This window comes from Cydia pomonella, chromosome 20 (genome assembly GCF_033807575.1).
Source record: "Cydia pomonella isolate Wapato2018A chromosome 20, ilCydPomo1, whole genome shotgun sequence".
Lineage (NCBI taxonomy): Eukaryota > Metazoa > Arthropoda > Insecta > Lepidoptera > Tortricidae > Cydia > Cydia pomonella.
Window position 1 is genome coordinate 7,288,317 of NC_084722.1, and position 17,640 is coordinate 7,305,956.

The 17,640-nt window shown below is 35.7% G+C and overlaps 2 protein-coding genes across 7 annotated transcripts; both read right to left on the minus strand.

Moving 5' to 3' along the window:
* Positions 1-3,995: 3,995 nt before the first annotated feature.
* LOC133528918 (uncharacterized) lies at positions 3,996-9,128 on the minus strand. Its single transcript, XM_061866423.1, has 3 exons — positions 8,325-9,128; positions 7,369-7,628; positions 3,996-4,717 (listed from the first exon to the last, which is right to left on the minus strand). Exons 1-3 carry the CDS (start codon positions 9,115-9,117, stop codon positions 4,589-4,591), a joined length of 1,182 nt encoding a protein of 393 aa, XP_061722407.1. The 5' UTR covers positions 9,118-9,128; the 3' UTR covers positions 3,996-4,588.
* On the minus strand, positions 8,323-16,570 carry LOC133528917 (uncharacterized). 6 transcript variants are annotated; one of them, XM_061866421.1, is made up of 10 exons: positions 16,441-16,568; positions 16,242-16,372; positions 14,244-15,138; positions 13,555-13,627; positions 13,372-13,455; positions 12,273-13,209; positions 11,843-11,919; positions 10,581-10,660; positions 10,264-10,388; positions 8,323-9,130 (listed from the first exon to the last, which is right to left on the minus strand). In XM_061866421.1, the coding sequence occupies exons 1-10, from the start codon at positions 16,472-16,474 to the stop codon at positions 9,128-9,130; spliced, it is 2,439 nt and encodes an 812-aa protein (XP_061722405.1). In that variant the 5' UTR covers positions 16,475-16,568; the 3' UTR covers positions 8,323-9,127. The 6 variants fall into 6 exon arrangements, 2 of the variants coding, with proteins under 2 accessions (XP_061722405.1, XP_061722406.1); XM_061866422.1 differs by lacking the exon at positions 10,581-10,660 and having other exon boundaries at positions 8,326-9,130; XR_009801072.1 differs by lacking the exons at positions 8,323-9,130; positions 10,581-10,660 and having other exon boundaries at positions 11,843-11,941; positions 16,441-16,570.
* Between the last annotated feature and the right edge of the window lie 1,070 nt (positions 16,571-17,640).

Below are 17,640 nucleotides of genomic sequence, written 5' to 3' on the forward strand. Positions count from 1 at the left end.
ATCAGACTCGGTTCTCTAATAAGTTGAAAAGAAGTCGACTTTCCACTTAAGAGTCTCAAAAACAGTCGAGTCTTCAATGCAGAGTTCTCAAAAGGATCGAGTTTTATCCAACACTAGCGCGTTGTCGATAAGTGATATCGAGCTGAAGTTAATCTGAGGGAAAGGACTATAACTTATTCTGCATTACAATATACATACATAAATAGATTTACTTACCCTTTCACACTTGGTCAAAGCTGAGGTACAAATCAGCATTGCAAAAATTATCACTAAGCTAAAATATTGTCGCATTGTAATTTCTGAAGCTTTTACTAATAGAAATAAAACCCAATATATCACAACACAGAAGAATTTTGTTTGTTTTGTTGTCATAGATATCTAATGACAACAAAATTGTCCGCATTATCAACGAGATCATCATCATTACCTTCATAGATTTATAATTGAACTTGGCTACGCATTATACTAAAACCGGCCAAGTGTTGTGCACCACGTATAACGGTTCCGTACCTGCCTTTATATAATACAAAAAGAAATTAATAGTTTAAAAAACAGTAGAAAAACACGCTTATGATACGATATTCCATCATGGAATGCCAGTGCCTATCTTCCGGCTTCATCATCACCTTGGAACCTAATCGTGGTCAAAGTTCATTACAAGACTTTTCTAACAAATCCAAACACAGCTATGATACGATGTTCCATCATGAAGTCCAGTTCATATCTTCCGGCTCCATCATCAGATCAGTTAGACAGTACCATATTATTGTATTGTCATCAGAACTGCTAATTTTCATGACGCTACGATCCTTGGAAAATGGTTAAATTTAAACCTTAGATTCCATTACTTAGTTAGTTACATACAGGTCGACCTAATAAAAGCGTGTTAAAAATAGAGTATCTTAGCGGCATAATTTAAAAATATAGGGTTTCGTAGTTACTATTCTGTCAGAACAGGCCAAACGAAACCTCTCTTCTTCCTCGCGTTGTCCCGGCATTTGCCACGGCTCATGGGAGCCTGGGGTCCGCTTGACAACTAATCCCAAGATTTGGCGTAGGCACTAGTTTTTACGAAAGCGACTGCCATCAGACCTTCCAACCCAGAGGATAAACTAGGACAGGCCAAACAGGCCAAACGAAACCTATTAAAATTAAATTAAATATCATTTATTTTCAGGCAACTATGGCCCATATATACAATATAGGTACCTTACAGACTAACATACAATAATAAAATTCTTAAAATATAAATATCATTTTGACGACGCAGTTTTCGGTTGCGCCACCTGTTCTGATGCGGGATTCCCACGAAACCGCCGCGTATTAATTAGTAAGTATCATGTACATACATTATAGGTACAAGCATAAAGAAGTAAGCTTCGCGGCGGTTTGTACGTATTTTTACTAAGAAAAGATTTTTGCCATAACTCAAATACGGCTAAACCGATCATGTTCGCTATAGTTTTCATTAAAAATACTTACGAAACTTTTATTTCACGATTCTTTTTTTCTACCAGAGCGATTATTTCTTATCAATAAAATGGTTTTAGGAGACACGTATTCGTTTTAAAAGACCTATCCAACGATATCCCACACTATTGAACCAAAGCCAAAAAAAAACAATTTGTATGGGTATTTTGTACCATTTGTTTTTTTGGAGTTTTCATTTTATCGTCCTGTTGCCATGCATTATTTATGTATCCATGCCAAATTTCAGCTTTCTATCACTATCGATCACTGAGCAAAGCCGAGGACTGACGGACAGACGGACATGGCGAAACTACGAGTATAAGGATTTCTAAGAGACCACGAGACCCTAATAAAGTCATTAGCGGCTCAACCGATCATATCCCTATAGGGTGAGATGGGGTAAGAATAACATAGTTTATTTTGCTCGCGACAAGCCAAACACTATGACTATTACATAAAAAGTTATTCTTACCTCGGTTTTCGTCTTACCCCGCCTCACTTTCGATCGTGTCATTCACGATGGCGCCTGTCTTCGTATTGTTATGTTATTAAAGGTTCGATTTGACAAATCTGTGCGTCATCGTGGATGACACGAAATTTTCTGTCTATCTGTCTGTTCTCTTCTTCCTCTTCACTCTTAAACCACTGAACCGATTTAGATTAAATTTGGTATGGAGATAGTTTGAAGCCTGAAAAAGGACATAAGATTTTATCAATCATCATCATCCTATGCAGACGAAGTCGCGGGCAGAAGCTAGTTCAAAAATAACATGACAACTATTTATTTTCTGATTTTTGTTCAAATTTTTTGCATGCCCGATTCAAAAGTTATAGGAGGGGGGGCACAATATTTTTGTCTTTCGAAGCGATTATTTCGAAAAATATTAACTGAATTAAAAATATTCTTAGCAACCTTAATGTCATTTTTAAATATTTGGCCGCCTATTACCATAAAAATATATTTGTATAATTTTTTTTTTCTATAAACTACGTAGCGCCTCACAAATTTTTCGTTTCATATTTCGTTAAAATATAAGTTATAGAATATATCTTATGGTTTTCGAGTAAAATTGCTTTGATATACGGACTGGACAGACGGACATAACAGAACTACTACTAAACTATAAGGGTTCGGGTTTTGTCATTTTGGTTATAGAACCCTAAACAATGCGAGGTCAGAGTCGTTTTGATACCACCCGGGGGTATGCCGCAAAAATCGAAGCTTCGTGTTATGCATCTGTATTACTTTTGCATCGAATTACGGAGCTGAAAATTAAAAAGATGAAGATTGTCTCTAACAAGACTCGGAAAAGGATCCCTGTCAAGTTGAAAAGAACTCGAGTATCGACTTAATTTTAAGAGTCTAAAACACTAAGTCGGGTCTTAAAGCAGACGATTCGAACGACTCGTTTTAAACGATTAGAAACGGGACCGAGTCGCAAACATCGATATTTGAAAAATAGCTACTATATAATACACCCTCAAAATAAATTGACAAAGCAACACACATAATACTTAAAGACAGAGGCAAACTACAGACGGTCTTCTAGCTAAACAACTATCTCTCCCAGACGACATTAGCATAGTACAAAGAGTGCGGAAGTAGGTTATCTTCATACAAACGCACCGCGCGCAGCTTGTATGTGTGCGTGCGGCGACGCATAGGTAGATACTATGGCGCACACATACAAGCCGCGCGGTGCGTTATATGAAGATAACCTACTTTACCTACATCCCCACTCTTTGTACTATGACTTTAGGTTATGGAGAGATGAAAAAGTTAAATTAACAAAAAGTTAAGTTAAATAATTAAGTCTCCGTAGGTTCTTCTCTCACTCTCACTGAGCATAAGCGTGAGCGAGATGGATGTGCGTGCTCGGGACCGCGGATATTATGTTTTTAAATTTTAATTAGTTATAAGTTTTAACAAATAGAAGTAATTGACGAGTTCTATTAAAAATAAAATTTAGAAGCATTTTTTTTTTAGTTTATGTGCAAAAAGTGACCTATGTTCGTGATTTTTTTCTATCAAGCGAAAGTCAAAAAATCAGGGTGCGTAGATAAGATGCCAATCGATCGCGCTCCGTAGCGTAGCCGTAGTCTCTCTCTATCACTCTTCCGTATTAGTGTGACAAAGACAGTTGCGTTACATCCGCTACGGCGCGTTAACGATTGACATCTTGTCGACGCAAAAGAATTCGAATCGATGAAGTCACTAGAAAAAATCCTAATAAATTGCGAATAACATTTTCGGTAACCGTATTTTTTTTTCGTTCATTTCCGATTTTTTCGTTTTTATCGGAAAAATATAGACACATAGTAAAATTGTTTTTTTTTTCGAATAAAACTTAATAAACATAGCTTTTAGCAAATATGGGATTTTTTCCGGGATTTTTCAAACCTAGTATCGAGCGATGTCCCACCGAAGCGGCGTGCGTATCCGCATCCAATGAGAAAACCTTAAGATTTCATCAAGATTATGAAAAATAAATCGCATTAAAACAAAATTATTATGATATAATATTAAATAAAAGATAAGTTATTTTTATATGTATATCAAATTTAATTGTAATTACATAGCCATACTAATACGCGCTTTTTAAAAATAAATTCAACAAATTTTAAGTCAAATACAAAATATATTGTACAAAAATATAAGTTCTCAAAAACCTCAATGGGCGATTTTATTGAAAATTATACGCGCAACATTTTAAAACTTGAAAATACATATTCATGTCATTTCTATTCAGAATTACGCACTCTCAATCCTAATTAAGAGAAAAACCAAAATTTTTTTCTCCTTGCATTTTGTTACCGTCATACAAAGTCTTTGAAAAATGGTAAAGAAATGGAATAAAATATTGCGACACATTTTCCCCCCAATTTGGATCGAAATGTGATTTTCCCCGAAAAACGTCCCACTTTGTTGCTTCCCATAAGGACGAGATTTACTTGTATCTTTAGACGAATAATCTGGCAAGCGACAAAGTGGGACGTTCTCCGGCCACGGTGACAAATAAATAAATAAAATGGTGTGTACAACTTTTTAGATAATATTGCCCAAATGTCGATAATTTTAAAAATATAATTCCTTTATCCAACGCAAGCCATAAGAATTTTAACACTTGCGAGTGAGCAAGCCCCGAACCGAACTGAGGAATCCACGTTTGATCTTGGTGCCAGGTACAGTGTGGTCGCTGTAGAACGAAGCACTCGTTTCGTACAAGGACGAACTCATCTCTATAGCCTGCAACATAAGGTCCTGTTTAGCGCGTACGGCGTAATGTAAAGCTCACCGGTAAATCTGTCCGACTAAGGGCCTGTTTCACAATGTCCAAGTAAAGTCCTGAATAAGCTACTTGCCACTTATCTGACGAATAAAGTAATCGTTGGTGTTTTTCAATATTAAAATAAGCTTAACTGGCAGAAAAAGTGCTAAGTTATGCAGGAAGTTTTATCTGGCAATACTTGGACGTTCTGAAAAAATCAGTCTGGTGCACCCGAAACTAAATTGACAGGATTTGAAGAAATGACACAAAGCATTCTAAACCATCAGACAGTATTATTACCCATAATTCTATCGACACTGCCATCAGTACCCGTACCATGGGTCACTGACAGTGTCAAAACTGATATATGCGCTATCGAGAACGTAATTTATTACTTTCTATACATCTCGCTCGCACTTATAAACGAGTACGAGCGAGATGCATAGAAAGTAAATTACCTTCTCGATAGCGTTTATGTCACTGCCGAACTGGCGGTAGCCACACAGTCCATTATTATATTATATGTCTTTTGTGGCAGAGACCGGGAGCCGGACAATGCTACTCTAGGGGATAGCCGTATATTGTTCGACGCGGTAAACGCAGCGGTAAGCGCATTGTCTATTTTCCTACATTCCGTGATCGCATGCGTTCAACACAGCGTTTATCGTATGAAACAACCGCGCGCTTTAAAGAATACTATGATGTTGAGTGAAGTTTCAAAAATCCTTTTAATTTTGAAAGGAAGAAGAAAATTGAGTATCTTTTTATTTTATTATGATCATACTTCCTACTACTAAAAATCCTGTTGCTAACTTGCTACTAAAATGTCTGGTGATGCGCGCGATACGCGACACATTGCTACCTCGGTAATAAAAGGCGTGTTGCATTTCAATTGTATTGACTCAATTCGTGGTATAGCGGCTTCCTTCAACGAGATTTGAAAAATAAAGCTCGGCCCTGAGTTTTCCCTACTTAAAACTAGTCTTCCAAAACGCTTTGGTGAAAACTACTTTTGATCGGGAATTTTCAGTCAAGACTAGTTTTCGCAAATTAACTTGTTTGAAAACTAGTTTGATTAATTTTCAAAAATCTCCTATATAATATGCAACAGGGTCGCAAGCCAGCTTAATCTATCACTATCCTGAGCCAGCTTAATTTTAGGCCTATGCCTTGGCTGACCTTGGATATTTTAGCACTAAAGCAAGCAGGCACATAGGCTTAATCCAACTCTGGAAATAACTTATAGCAAATAAATCATTTACTTATTTTGGCTTTTATAGCCAATCGCCTAATGTACTTTTCTTTTCATAGTCCTACTCAGGGGGGTCCACTCCTTCCCAGAAAAAAGCCTTTACTTAGCTTAGTCGTTTCTCGAATAGCCCCAAAGATTTGCTTTCCCTTTGAATTGCTTACCCGTTCATTTTTGTTAGCTCTATTAGGAAGGGGTTTCCCTTTCAGAGCTGCCGCTACCCTTCGTAATTCAAAAATGTATGACACCTGTGTCCTGTCAGCGAGCTAGACACCAGTCCTTCTGTTTAAACATAAATTAGCAATATTGATCCTATTTTTTTTATTCCCCATCAAGAGGTTAGTGCTTAAGAACGGGTATTAGACATTCGGAAAGAGAACTTACCCGTATTATAAAGCGCTTTAAATGAGAGCAACGACTTCGGTAAGTAAAACCTTACGAAATATCCCTTCCAAAACCTTCGAAAGGTCCTGCCTAAAAGTTTTACTCATCAAGATAATTCTAACAAACCTAAAGTAAATGCATTGATCTATTACCTAGTTTTTATGGCCACCTGTCTCCATCATCAGATCAGCTCGATGTCGTCATAATATTATGACCGCCTTATAACCGTTTTTTTTTTTCAAAGTATAACGAATTTCCGCTTAATCGTTTTGCAAATTCCGAAGACAACTTACCTACATGGTTACTTACATGCATAGCAAGTACATAATTATGTGCGATTTGCGGAAAGTTTCCAAAAAGTTGGAAAAGTTTTGTTTATTTATTTGTTTATTAGGATCACCAACAGAAGATACAATGCACATACTATAATTTACATACTAAAAGAGCACATTTATAATTGATCCCCCACTTAAAGGCAATCACAGCATGCATTATTTAAGTTAAGATTCAGAATAACAGCTTAATATAAATATGAATAAGTACAAATGATACTAATTAACAAAACACCTACTTAATACTAACAATAAAATTTCCACACAAAAGTAACTAAGTTACTTTTCGGTAATTACAGGCAAAAAATCACAGGTAAGTAGCAAATGAAACTTTCATTTAGGAAATAGATTTTGATTAAGGTCAACGCGGTCCAATCCGTCATAGGGCCAATTTCGTACATGTACGATTTTTTTTTGAACAATAGTACACAATTGATAATTTCATCAACAGAGCAGTAATTGTTTTAGTTCTAGCAATCAAAAGCAGATGGGCTTGGACTGAATTGTCCATATAAAGGATTTGTCCGCATTGGCCTTACTATACGAAAATACATATGAGAAGTTTCAATTTCTTTTCCAAGTGAAAATTTCGCAAAATTTGTAAACTTTCCGCCGGCACATCAATAATAGTAATTGAAATAAAATCTTGTAATCTTGTACTTACACCAAGCGAAGTACTGATATAATAAGAGTCAAAAGAATTATTCGGACTCCCGCCATCAAGCAGACCTCGTGGGTGTTTGGTCTGTGACACCGGTGAGGTCTTGAAGACCAAGCAGGAAATTAGTCTTTTCAGAAACGGTTTCTTGGGCTTGTCTTGAATTGAATCCTCAAAAAATTTAAATCTAGAATCAATATTTTCGCTGCTGTTGCTCAGTGTACAAGCCGAGGTGCCGAGATTTGGTGTTAGGGATTTTCTTTGACCTAGATGAAAAAAACAATTAGTAATTAAAAAGGACACTTAAATGATGCTTTCAATATAATTGCCCGTGCCTGTCGTAAACCTACCGAAATCGAATAGGTACCTGGGAGTCAAGCCAAGATGGCAATCGTATATAAATAAACACCAAACAAAAAGAAAAAATGTATCCAGATACCAAATACGAAAACTTACGTGACTATTTCCAAATATTATTTAAGTTTAGTTTATTTAGTGTTTTATATCAACGATTGTCATCTTGGCTAGGTCCCATCGGCGCTTCTATATCTCAAATTAACCGGGATATAGGTATGCTTGTTGTACCGTCGAGGAAATTGATTCTTTAGCAATTTACGGTTCACTTTACATTAAACAGTTCTTAGCATAAGTATGTACAACCAAATTTACTTGAAACGCAAATAGCTAAAGAATCAATTTCCTCCGCTGTACATAAAAAAATACTACTAAAAACCACTCATTATTACTAAAGTATACTTATGTCTTCGGATATACCTTTGGATTAAATTTTGGAAACAAATGTATCCCTTCTAGAAAAGAAAAGAATAAGTAAATATGAATGTGAAGGATGGACGGATGTCTTTTTATTCCACAGAGACCAAATGTTTACTATCACCTGCTACATTTTTTACCATATACATAATAAATAGTACCTATAAAATATTAATATTGTTATAACGTACATTTAAAAATGGTTTGAATAGAGCATGAATCCATTTTATTAACGTTTTCAGTCCTTGAAAGATAATTTGCCGAGTGCGAAGACGAAAATCTTACCCTCTGTTTTCTAATAGCCATCTTTCTATATTCAATATCTTTAACCGACTCAGTTTTCATAACGTGATCTTGTTTAACTCGTTCGTTGTTCGGTTTTATATGGTTCCTGGCTATGTAAATCGTTCTTAGAGTATTATGCATAATATGGTAATTATTGACATTTATTACTTTCTGAGAGCAAATGGTATTTCTAGAATTTTCAAAAGTATTTGAACTTGAACTCATTTTTGAATTTCCGATGTCCGTAGAGCCAGCATCTCCACAGTTTGATTTACCAATTGTGTATGTATTTACATCCGATACCGTAGCACATATTTGATTCATTAGGACGTTTTCGGTCTGGGAGTCCTTGTCGTAATGCAGAATTTGGTTTTTTGTATTAGCTCTAACTATTTCTAGCGTATGATCAGGCAAGTTATGAAGTCTACGATCATTGTAGAAATCTTTTGCAAGATACGTATTATGTTTTGCGATGAGACTGCTATAAATTCTTCTTTTTAATTTATTGTATTGACGACGTGTTAAAATTATTGGTTTTGGTCTGGGCATGCTCAAATAATAAAACAGTTGGATATTCTTATTCCATGCCATTTGATGAAGAGGCTTCATTAATATAACATTGTTAATAGCATCATACGAGTATAAAGATTCTTTATTGTAATATATGGTGGCATTTTCGTTCTTCGTTTTCTTTGTCATAATAGTTCTGTTACTGTCAAAAAAGTAAATACATTGAAAACACATTACGATACAAGTGCGAAAAATAGGAAATTCGAAACGAGTGGAGATAAATTAAAACACGACCGAACGGAGTGTTATAAATCAACACGAGTTGCGAATTACCTATTTGCACATGTATCGTACAACATTTTACAATACATGTGGCCCTTTAAACATTCGACATAGTTACGTAATGTGCTAATTATCGGTAAAATGGCACTATATGTACTGTAAAATAACATTAAATACATAAATGATCATACACAAGTCGTTGGGAAATAGGGACCCTAAAGTGTGATAGATGCTCAAGTTGAGCATCGTTAGTAATACCATAAACATCTACAACACAATAAGACCCATTTCCCATTAAATATATATAATAAATGTAGCACCTATTCGTTTCTTTTTTTCCAACATGGCTGCTTTTTCTGGCCACAGTAGATAGCTAAAAAAAAAAACAAAAATACATGTTTATAACATAACATAAATACTCCTTTTTGCACACCGCAAACAAATAAAGAAACACAAGTTACAAATCTTAAGCGTAGAGGTAAAATAACCAACCACCTACCACCACTAACTTACAACTCATATTTTAAAATACTAACAAGCCACTAAGTGAACGCACCATGATCCGGATCTACAAGAACTTGACCCACCCAATTCTAATATACGGATGCGAAGCGTGGACACGACACTCAAAGAAGAAAATATGCTGCTAGTTGCCGAGCGAAAGATTATCCGTAAGATACTGGGCCCCCTAACGAAGACCGGTCGGAAGCTGGAAAGTCTTTGGGAACCGTGAGATTAAAGACCTAGTGGCTGAACCTTACATCATGGGGGAGACTAAACTATCTAGTTATTATGAACGTCTCCGTTGGTTGGGCCATCTTGAGAGAATGGATAAAGACCGCAACGTGAAAAGAGCGTACAACTGGACAGCCTAGCAGGAGGACGTCCCAGGTATCGCTGGAGCGACGTGGTGGAAGCGAATCTGCGAGAACTACGAGTCAACAATTGGCGAGACAGGACCGAGAAAAGTGGCGATGTCTTGGTCGGGGGCCAAGTCTCATTTTGGATCGCTGCCAACGGAGTAAGTAAGTAAATAACAAAATGTCGACTTACTTGCGATGGCTTGGTCTTATATTTTCCGACTCCTTTATCTATTCCTAGAAGTTTTTGAATTTCCCTGTCTCTTGTTATGGGATTGGGAATCGAGCAATCGTCGCCTTGGAAGTGCTTTGTCTGGGCTAAAACATAAACCATTTAAATGTGGAAATTTATACTACGACTTCATAATAGTAAAATAGGTATTTGCTTCACGCCCAGTTTTGTGGTAGGATTTACAGAAATAATTAATATTCAAACATAAATGTTGACTATAACAGTGTTGAGACCTTTGAATTGAATGAGCAATATAAAAAATGAAAAACATATATTACCTAAATGTTTGGAATCAACTTCGTTGAGAAGATCGTTTTTTTCGCGGTAATCGTCAATTACACTGGCTTTGGTTTCACGCCTGGAATGACGTTCAGTGAAACTATGTGATTTTTTCAATTAATGAACTAAAATAGGTATAGCCAGCAAGAAAAAGGAACTACGCGAATGAATACCCACAAATGTATGTCGGTGCCTATATATTTATATTTATTGAGCTCAATAAAAATGTAGGTACAAAAGGAATCATCTTTTCAAGTGTTTTTTGAGCATTTCATTCACGTAGCTTCAATGTTTACCGTTAACTGTATAGGTGTACCTAGTATGGTGAAAGAATTTGATTTCTGTACTATTTTGCACCTTGTCATACTGAAAATAGTATGAGATCCCTATGTCACTATGACGAGGTATGAAAGTTATTTAAGACCTAAATCATATTCCTTGACTGTACAATTAATAACTTTAAAGTATAAATTAGTCTACCTAAATTAGCCTGTATAAATTACATTTTCTTTGAAAACGGGGATAATCTCATAGAGTTCTTCGGCCAATTATAGAAATTGGCCGAAGAACTCTATGAGATTATCCCCGAGATTATATTCTCTTAAGTTCTCGCAAAGGTAATTGATTATTTGGCCGTACTCAAGGAAAATTAGTTTATCTATTACACCCACGTCTAGTTATTTGATAGGTATATAGCGCTTAGGTACAGATATAGTTAGTTTTTGAGCATTAGAAAGAAGGTAAGCGATTTTGACGTATCTTTTTTATTTAAAATAATCGTTCAAAAAACCTAAGTCACAGCAAATATATGTAACAATTGTAAATCATATACGATTATATACATTATTTTGCTTTCATATCTAATACATATATACAATTTTTTTAAGCGTTTTTGATTATCATTTTTTTTTTATAAAATATTTGTGACGATTCATGGGTACAGGTAGGTACATTATGGTGGTCGGCACTTACGCCATTATTAACGATGCTCCAATAGTAATTGGGTGTCAGTGTTGGCCGAACGTTAATTAGAATTGAAAATATTAAAAACGTCCGTTACGGTTTACGGTTCAATTTGTAATAGTTAATTTTCAATTCTAATTAACGTTGACGTAAGCGCCGGGTGCCATAAAGTACCTTTACCCGAAAACCGTCACATTTGGCTACTCTGGCTCGCCACTACTATATGTCCCTGACTGTACCAATTTTACCTAAATATTGCAATGGAGACCAGATATTCTAGAAACATTCTTCTAATTACCTGTGAGATATTTCGATGCTGTCCTTTACATTTAATGCATTGCCTTCATCGTTTTCACCGCCCATGGTCAGATCTGTCTGTGGAAACATAATCTTGCAGCTTTAGAAAAGAAACACTAATCTAAGCTATTTGTTTAAAATCTTATTATTTTAAATTAAACAAATAAAAGTTAAATATAAATATTGACTGGTATAATCTGATCTAAAAATAATAAATGAATAGAAATACATTTATTTGCAAGAATGCCCTCTATAAGCCTTATCCTCTTGTCTGTGTAAGATAATGATCCTGACCGAATTTTTACTCATCCCCTTGATACATTATGGAAAATATATAATTGCCTAGATAAAACAGGATATTCTAAATACGTTTTCTGTTACCCTCGTATACTTCGTACAGTAAAAAAAAATATAATGAAAATAGTATTTACCCCATCAAACATTAATGTTTGAGAAAAAGATCTCTTTCTATGCTCGTTTTCTGGCATGTATAAAAAGTTTTCTAACGATGTGGTATCTGTCTCTCCCATAGTGGGCATAGTATTTTCACCTGCCCGAGGTCTTCTAGACGGCTTGCGAACGGTCAGCTCTGTGTTCAGCTTCCCAGCATCTTGTCCCAGCTTAACATTGTAGTATTCACTATCGCCTTCTATATCAATGGTAATATTAGAAACATTGTGTTTCGTTTGCAGTGGTATATCAAAATGTGTATTTCTTTGATTAACATGTTCAGTATAAGTCTTAGTAAAATCGTCTATTAAAGCCCTTTTCAGCTGTTCAGGAACATTAGCTTCTTCTGTAATTGGAGGGCTATTTGATCGACTACTTTGTGGTGGAGTTTTTTGAGCTTTAGGGGACCTGCTTTTGGTAGTTCTGCTCTCGATCTTAGTTTTGGTACTTGTTGTTCGGACAGTACTTCGACTTTGAGTTTGATTAAGTTTTGACCTGGTTACTTTTCTAGCTGTTTCACGGACAGTTTTTTTAGAGGTGGATGCATTAACGCGACCCTCAGATTTCTTTTCAACTATTTTTTTGCTGTTTTTTGCTGGCGAAGGAGATCGACTGCGTCCATTTTTTTTTATATCTTTTTTTTTATCCTTAGTGTTCATGAGTGCGAGTTTTGTATCACCGCTATTTTCACTTGATTCATTATTTTTAGAATAAACAGATATAACAATAAGAGGACTATGATGTTTCTTGAGTGCAATGCCTGCATCTTCTTTTTTATCATATATGTCCCTAGAATTATCGACGGTGTTTACGCAAGCACATTTTTGCATTACTTTACCACGCCTGGAGTCTTCTGTTCGGCTTGTAGCTGTTGAGTATATCAATTGAAAATCGACTTGCGTTGCTTGAGATTCTTTCCTAAAAAAATTGATAAATTTAAAAAAAAACATGCCAATAACGGACGTATTGTTTAAATCAAAAAAGCATTAATGGCAAAATAGCCCACAAATTATTAAATTAATATTAAAGAAGTAACACATTCATTAATAATATGAATGAATGGATCACTTCTTAAATTACCCTGTGGCTGCATGTGCATAAAAGTGGGCTCCCATAGGACTTTCTTTTGCTTGTACTTTAGCGTCACGCTGTTTTCTGGGAGACCTGGAATAATTAAATTGTTGATACGTAGTTAAATTATTGAAACATTTAAATAAATAAAAAATATTTTAGCGGCCATCGGTTATAAAGTAACATTCTTACCTAAGTTCTTCGTTACAAGCTTCGTAACACAGCGGTAGCATAGCGCAATCTGCCCCTTGAAATTGCGTTGGAACTAAAAAAAAACACTATTTTAGGTATATGTATTTAAATAGAACCGGCCAAGAGTTAGGCCATGCTCAGTGTAAGATTCCGTAGTTACCCGCTTGTCAAAATAGGATCCTTGAATGGGGTTTATTAGGTGCTATCCTGTGTTGCAGTACTTTTACTAAGAAGAGAAGACTTTTTGCAAAACTCAAAAACGACTGAACCGATCATGTTTGCTATAGTTTTCATTGAAAGTATTTACTAAGCTTTAGTTGCATGATTTTTTCATCAAGTTTGGATCCATTGGTTCAGAAGTTATAGGACAATTTTTTTTAATCAAAAAATGGTTTTTAAGTACCTTATTATTTTGATAGACCTATCCAACGACACCCCACATCATAGGATAAAACCGAAATAATCGAATATTTTTCCACGTTTTGCCATGATTGATTTATGTATCCATGTCAAACTGCAGCTTTCTAGTACGATCACGTAGCAAAGCTGCGGACGGACAGACAGACGGACATGTCGAAACTATAAGTGTTCCTCGAGTTGACTACGAAACTCTAAAAATGCTATAATATATTTAGCAATGGATTGTGATGCATAACTTAAGTAATTAAATTAAGTAGGTTTATACTTACTCGGCTTGTCATTAAGAGTAGCATCACATTTTAGGACGCATTTGTCATCTTCAGTAAGTCCGAGGCGCCCTGTAATCCTTATCCGACCAGGGCGACTCGTATCCACGCCACTCATATCGTATCTCTCTGGTGACTTTCGCTTTTCTTCACTAATTACCGATTCAATCGAACGCTTGCCGATAACGCTATATCTGTCCGGTGGAGTTTCATTATTTTGTTTCGTTTTATCTGACTGATAAATGTTAATCCTTGTCTTTTGTTGATTTGAGCGAACAGGCGATTTTGTTCTCGCTTCGTCATTCTTCAAACTGTTTCTATCAGGCGATTTCGATATTTGTTTTTGAGACAAAGTCGTTGTCTTAGTGATTATGGTTGATTCGGGTTTCGTGCCAGTTGTGTAACTTAATCTAACAGGGGATGCGGAACCTGACCTATTCGGTGATGGATTTTTGGTCTTGTTCATGTTCATATAAGCGCAACCAGGGCTACATTCTGGAATAGTTTGTAATGGATTTTCTGTCTCCTTTGTCTTGTCCGAGCGCTTTTTCCTCGTTTTATTCATATCTTTTAAATAGCTCTTTATCATGCATTCCGATAATAACTTATTATCGCTTATTTCCTTATAGATCCCAGCATTTGTAGTTTCAATGAAACCGATTTGATCTTTATTTTTTCCTGGTACAACGATGTAAACCTTTTTTGCAGAAATGGAATGGTCGGAGTAGTCAGCGGTTTTCTTTTTATGTCGCTTTCGTCTCTCGTGGGCGTTGGCGACCGCTTTTGATGATTTTGGACATACAGTCACTTGGATGAGAGGCCTATGATATTCTGAGAGATAACTTGTGTAAAAGCCACCAAACACTGGGTAATAGCCTGCCGATATGCTGTTAAACACCTGACAAATAAGTATTGACAGTATTTGAACTACCCCATCGAAAATACTTACGCGGTGATCATACTGATGCGGATTTGCACGTAGCTCCGGTGTATAGGCATGACAGCGCTATGCCCGTATGCAGCAATATCCAGCTCGCGGAGGGGCGTGCGAATCCGCATTAAATAAATAAATAATAAATATTTTTTTTTTGCCCAAGTCTGCAAGGGACCTATAACGCGCTTGTACCTGTAGAATATATTTAGACAAGAAACATATAAAAATTGGACATGGGGTTGCCTATCAAAAGGTAGATCAAGTGACGAAAAAGCGGGTGAAACGTATACCTATTGAAATAACTGTAAAAACAACCAACCACCAGTCCAGTACGAGAACTATTGTCTAATAAGCAAAGTACTTTTTGGATTTGTCTGAGTTGTTTCTTCAATTTTTTATACGTATCTGTCCATAGAAATAGACATTCGAATAATAGTCACACTAGAACGGAGATATTCGAGTTAATTTTGAACTATAGTTGAGTGATTTTACAGAACGGTAATTGTCAGTATCCTTTTGCTATTACTTGAACATGGCAGAAAGTGGGACGCTACCAACCTTCGAGCAACACTGAGAAGGAAGTTGACATTCGCACTATTTCCCCTCTGCCGAAGCATATGCCCAACTGAGCATGTGTGAAAAAGAGATGGCGGTGTGCAAGATTTATCTTTGACGTGTGTCATTTTCTATGTATTTCAGATTGGATTTTGTATGTGATAGAGAAATACGACTGTATGCAAGCCTGCACGGTCGTTTCGTTTAGCAAATAATGGCAGAACGGTTTGTTGTACGGTAAGATATCGCTTGGGATCCTCTCTTCCGACATATCGGAAGCCGGTGTTACTCGAAGCTACAAACGGTTTGTAAACTAATTAACCAAACTACTCGTATTACTGCTCATTAATAAGAAGCCGGACTATGTCCCAGAAGGATGCAGATACCTTAATTAGATGATTTAGATAATTAGATTTCAGATATTTTTAATGATATGGAATGTAATTTCTCCAATAAAGTGTTTTTTTATTATCTACTCGTCTTTTAAATACATATAGGTAGGTATTACTTACTGGAGTATACGTAGTTTCCTTTAAAAAAAGTGACGCAGAGGATGAAAGCAAATTTGGATTGCTAACTTTTACACTTCTTTTCTTTCGGTTTGTGTATGTATCCGAAATAGGATAAAGCAAATCCCAAGAATCTACAAAATTACGAAATATAAAATAAACGTCAAAACAAAAACATTCACATATAATATAAATCACGGACCTAGAACTCCAGTAGCTAGGTCGAAATTATCCATTTTAGATAATTTTATATATTTGAGTTGGCATAATAAAAATTATTAATAAAAAACTGTTTAGCAAAAGAAATAAAATTTTGATACAACTATAACGCCATTTGTGACAATCGTGACATAAAATATTCTCTCGTTAGCCTGTGCATAGAGTATATAGATAAATAGCGCCCTCTTGAAACATTTTAAGGAAACTAATTTTGAAGCGCTATCTCTAATTTGGACCTGGATCCAACTATGTATGGTGCGTGCACATCTATATATGCATCAATATGCGTAGTTACTTTCGTCCAACATAATATTAGGTCTACTTGGTCGGTTTAGTAGTCAATTTGTTGTTTGATTTCTTGTAACTTATAATAGTTTTTAATTTTTTTAATAAATAAATAAATAAATAAATAAATATTATAGGACATTATTACACAAATTGACTGAGTCCCACAGTAAGCTCAATAAGGCTTGTGTTGAGGGTACTTAGACAACGATATATATAATATATACATATTTATAAATACTTAAATACATAGAAAACACCCATGACTCAGGAACAAATATCCATGCTCGTCACACGAATAAATGCCGTTACCAGGATTTGAACCCGGGACCATCAGCTTCGTAGGCAGGGTTGTAACTGATACTTAACTATGAAAATAAACCATTTCTGATTCTGATTCTGATTCTGATTCACTACCCACTAGGCCAAACCGGTCGTCAAACACAAACAAGATATATAATAAGATATCAAACAAAATATTGACGAAATATTGACCCGTCCAAGATCTAATATTATGCAGAAAAAACATACTTTATAGTAAAGCAAGTATATGTGTATTGCTTTCAATTTGGTATACAAGATAGTAATAGACAAGGTGTTGTATTGTTAATTGTTCTTCTTTTTACCTTTGTTCATCTTTGTTACAAAGCTGCATTAGCTTCGTCGTCTTATGTGATTTGTGTCTCGGTCTGACCTAGTATTCTTCCATGTGCACATAACTGACTTGCCTAGTTCTCAACTGAGCGTTTCTTCTTTGATCTTAACATCCACCTGGACTAGAATTCAAAGGTAAAGTAAAGCAAGGACAGGTAAAGTACACATTAGGAGAATTCCCGGTAATTTCGTCTTGCATTGTAGTTCCGAAAACAATTCGCTCCAGATATTCTTATTAAAATAA

Bases quoted from the DNA above. Each gene is read 5' to 3' on its own strand.
- LOC133528918 (XM_061866423.1), bottom strand. From the start codon at position 9,117: ATGACAAAGAAAACGAAGAACGAAAATGCCACCATATATTACAATAAA. The intron at 7,629-8,324 runs GTACGTTATAAC...TTTTTCATCTAG, and splicing joins TATTCAAACCATTTTTAAAT to GTCAAAGAAAATCCCTAACA. The intron at 4,718-7,368 runs GTAAGTACAAGA...CTTATGTTGCAG, and splicing joins ATATCAGTACTTCGCTTGGT to GCTATAGAGATGAGTTCGTC.
- LOC133528917 (XM_061866421.1), bottom strand. From the start codon at position 16,474: ATGGATAATTTCGACCTAGCTACTGGAGTTCTAG. The intron at 15,139-16,241 runs GTAAGTAATACC...CTTATTTGTCAG, and splicing joins AGGAAACTACGTATACTCCA to GTGTTTAACAGCATATCGGC. The intron at 13,628-14,243 runs GTAAGTATAAAC...GTTTTTTTTTAG, and splicing joins TACTCTTAATGACAAGCCGA to TTCCAACGCAATTTCAAGGG.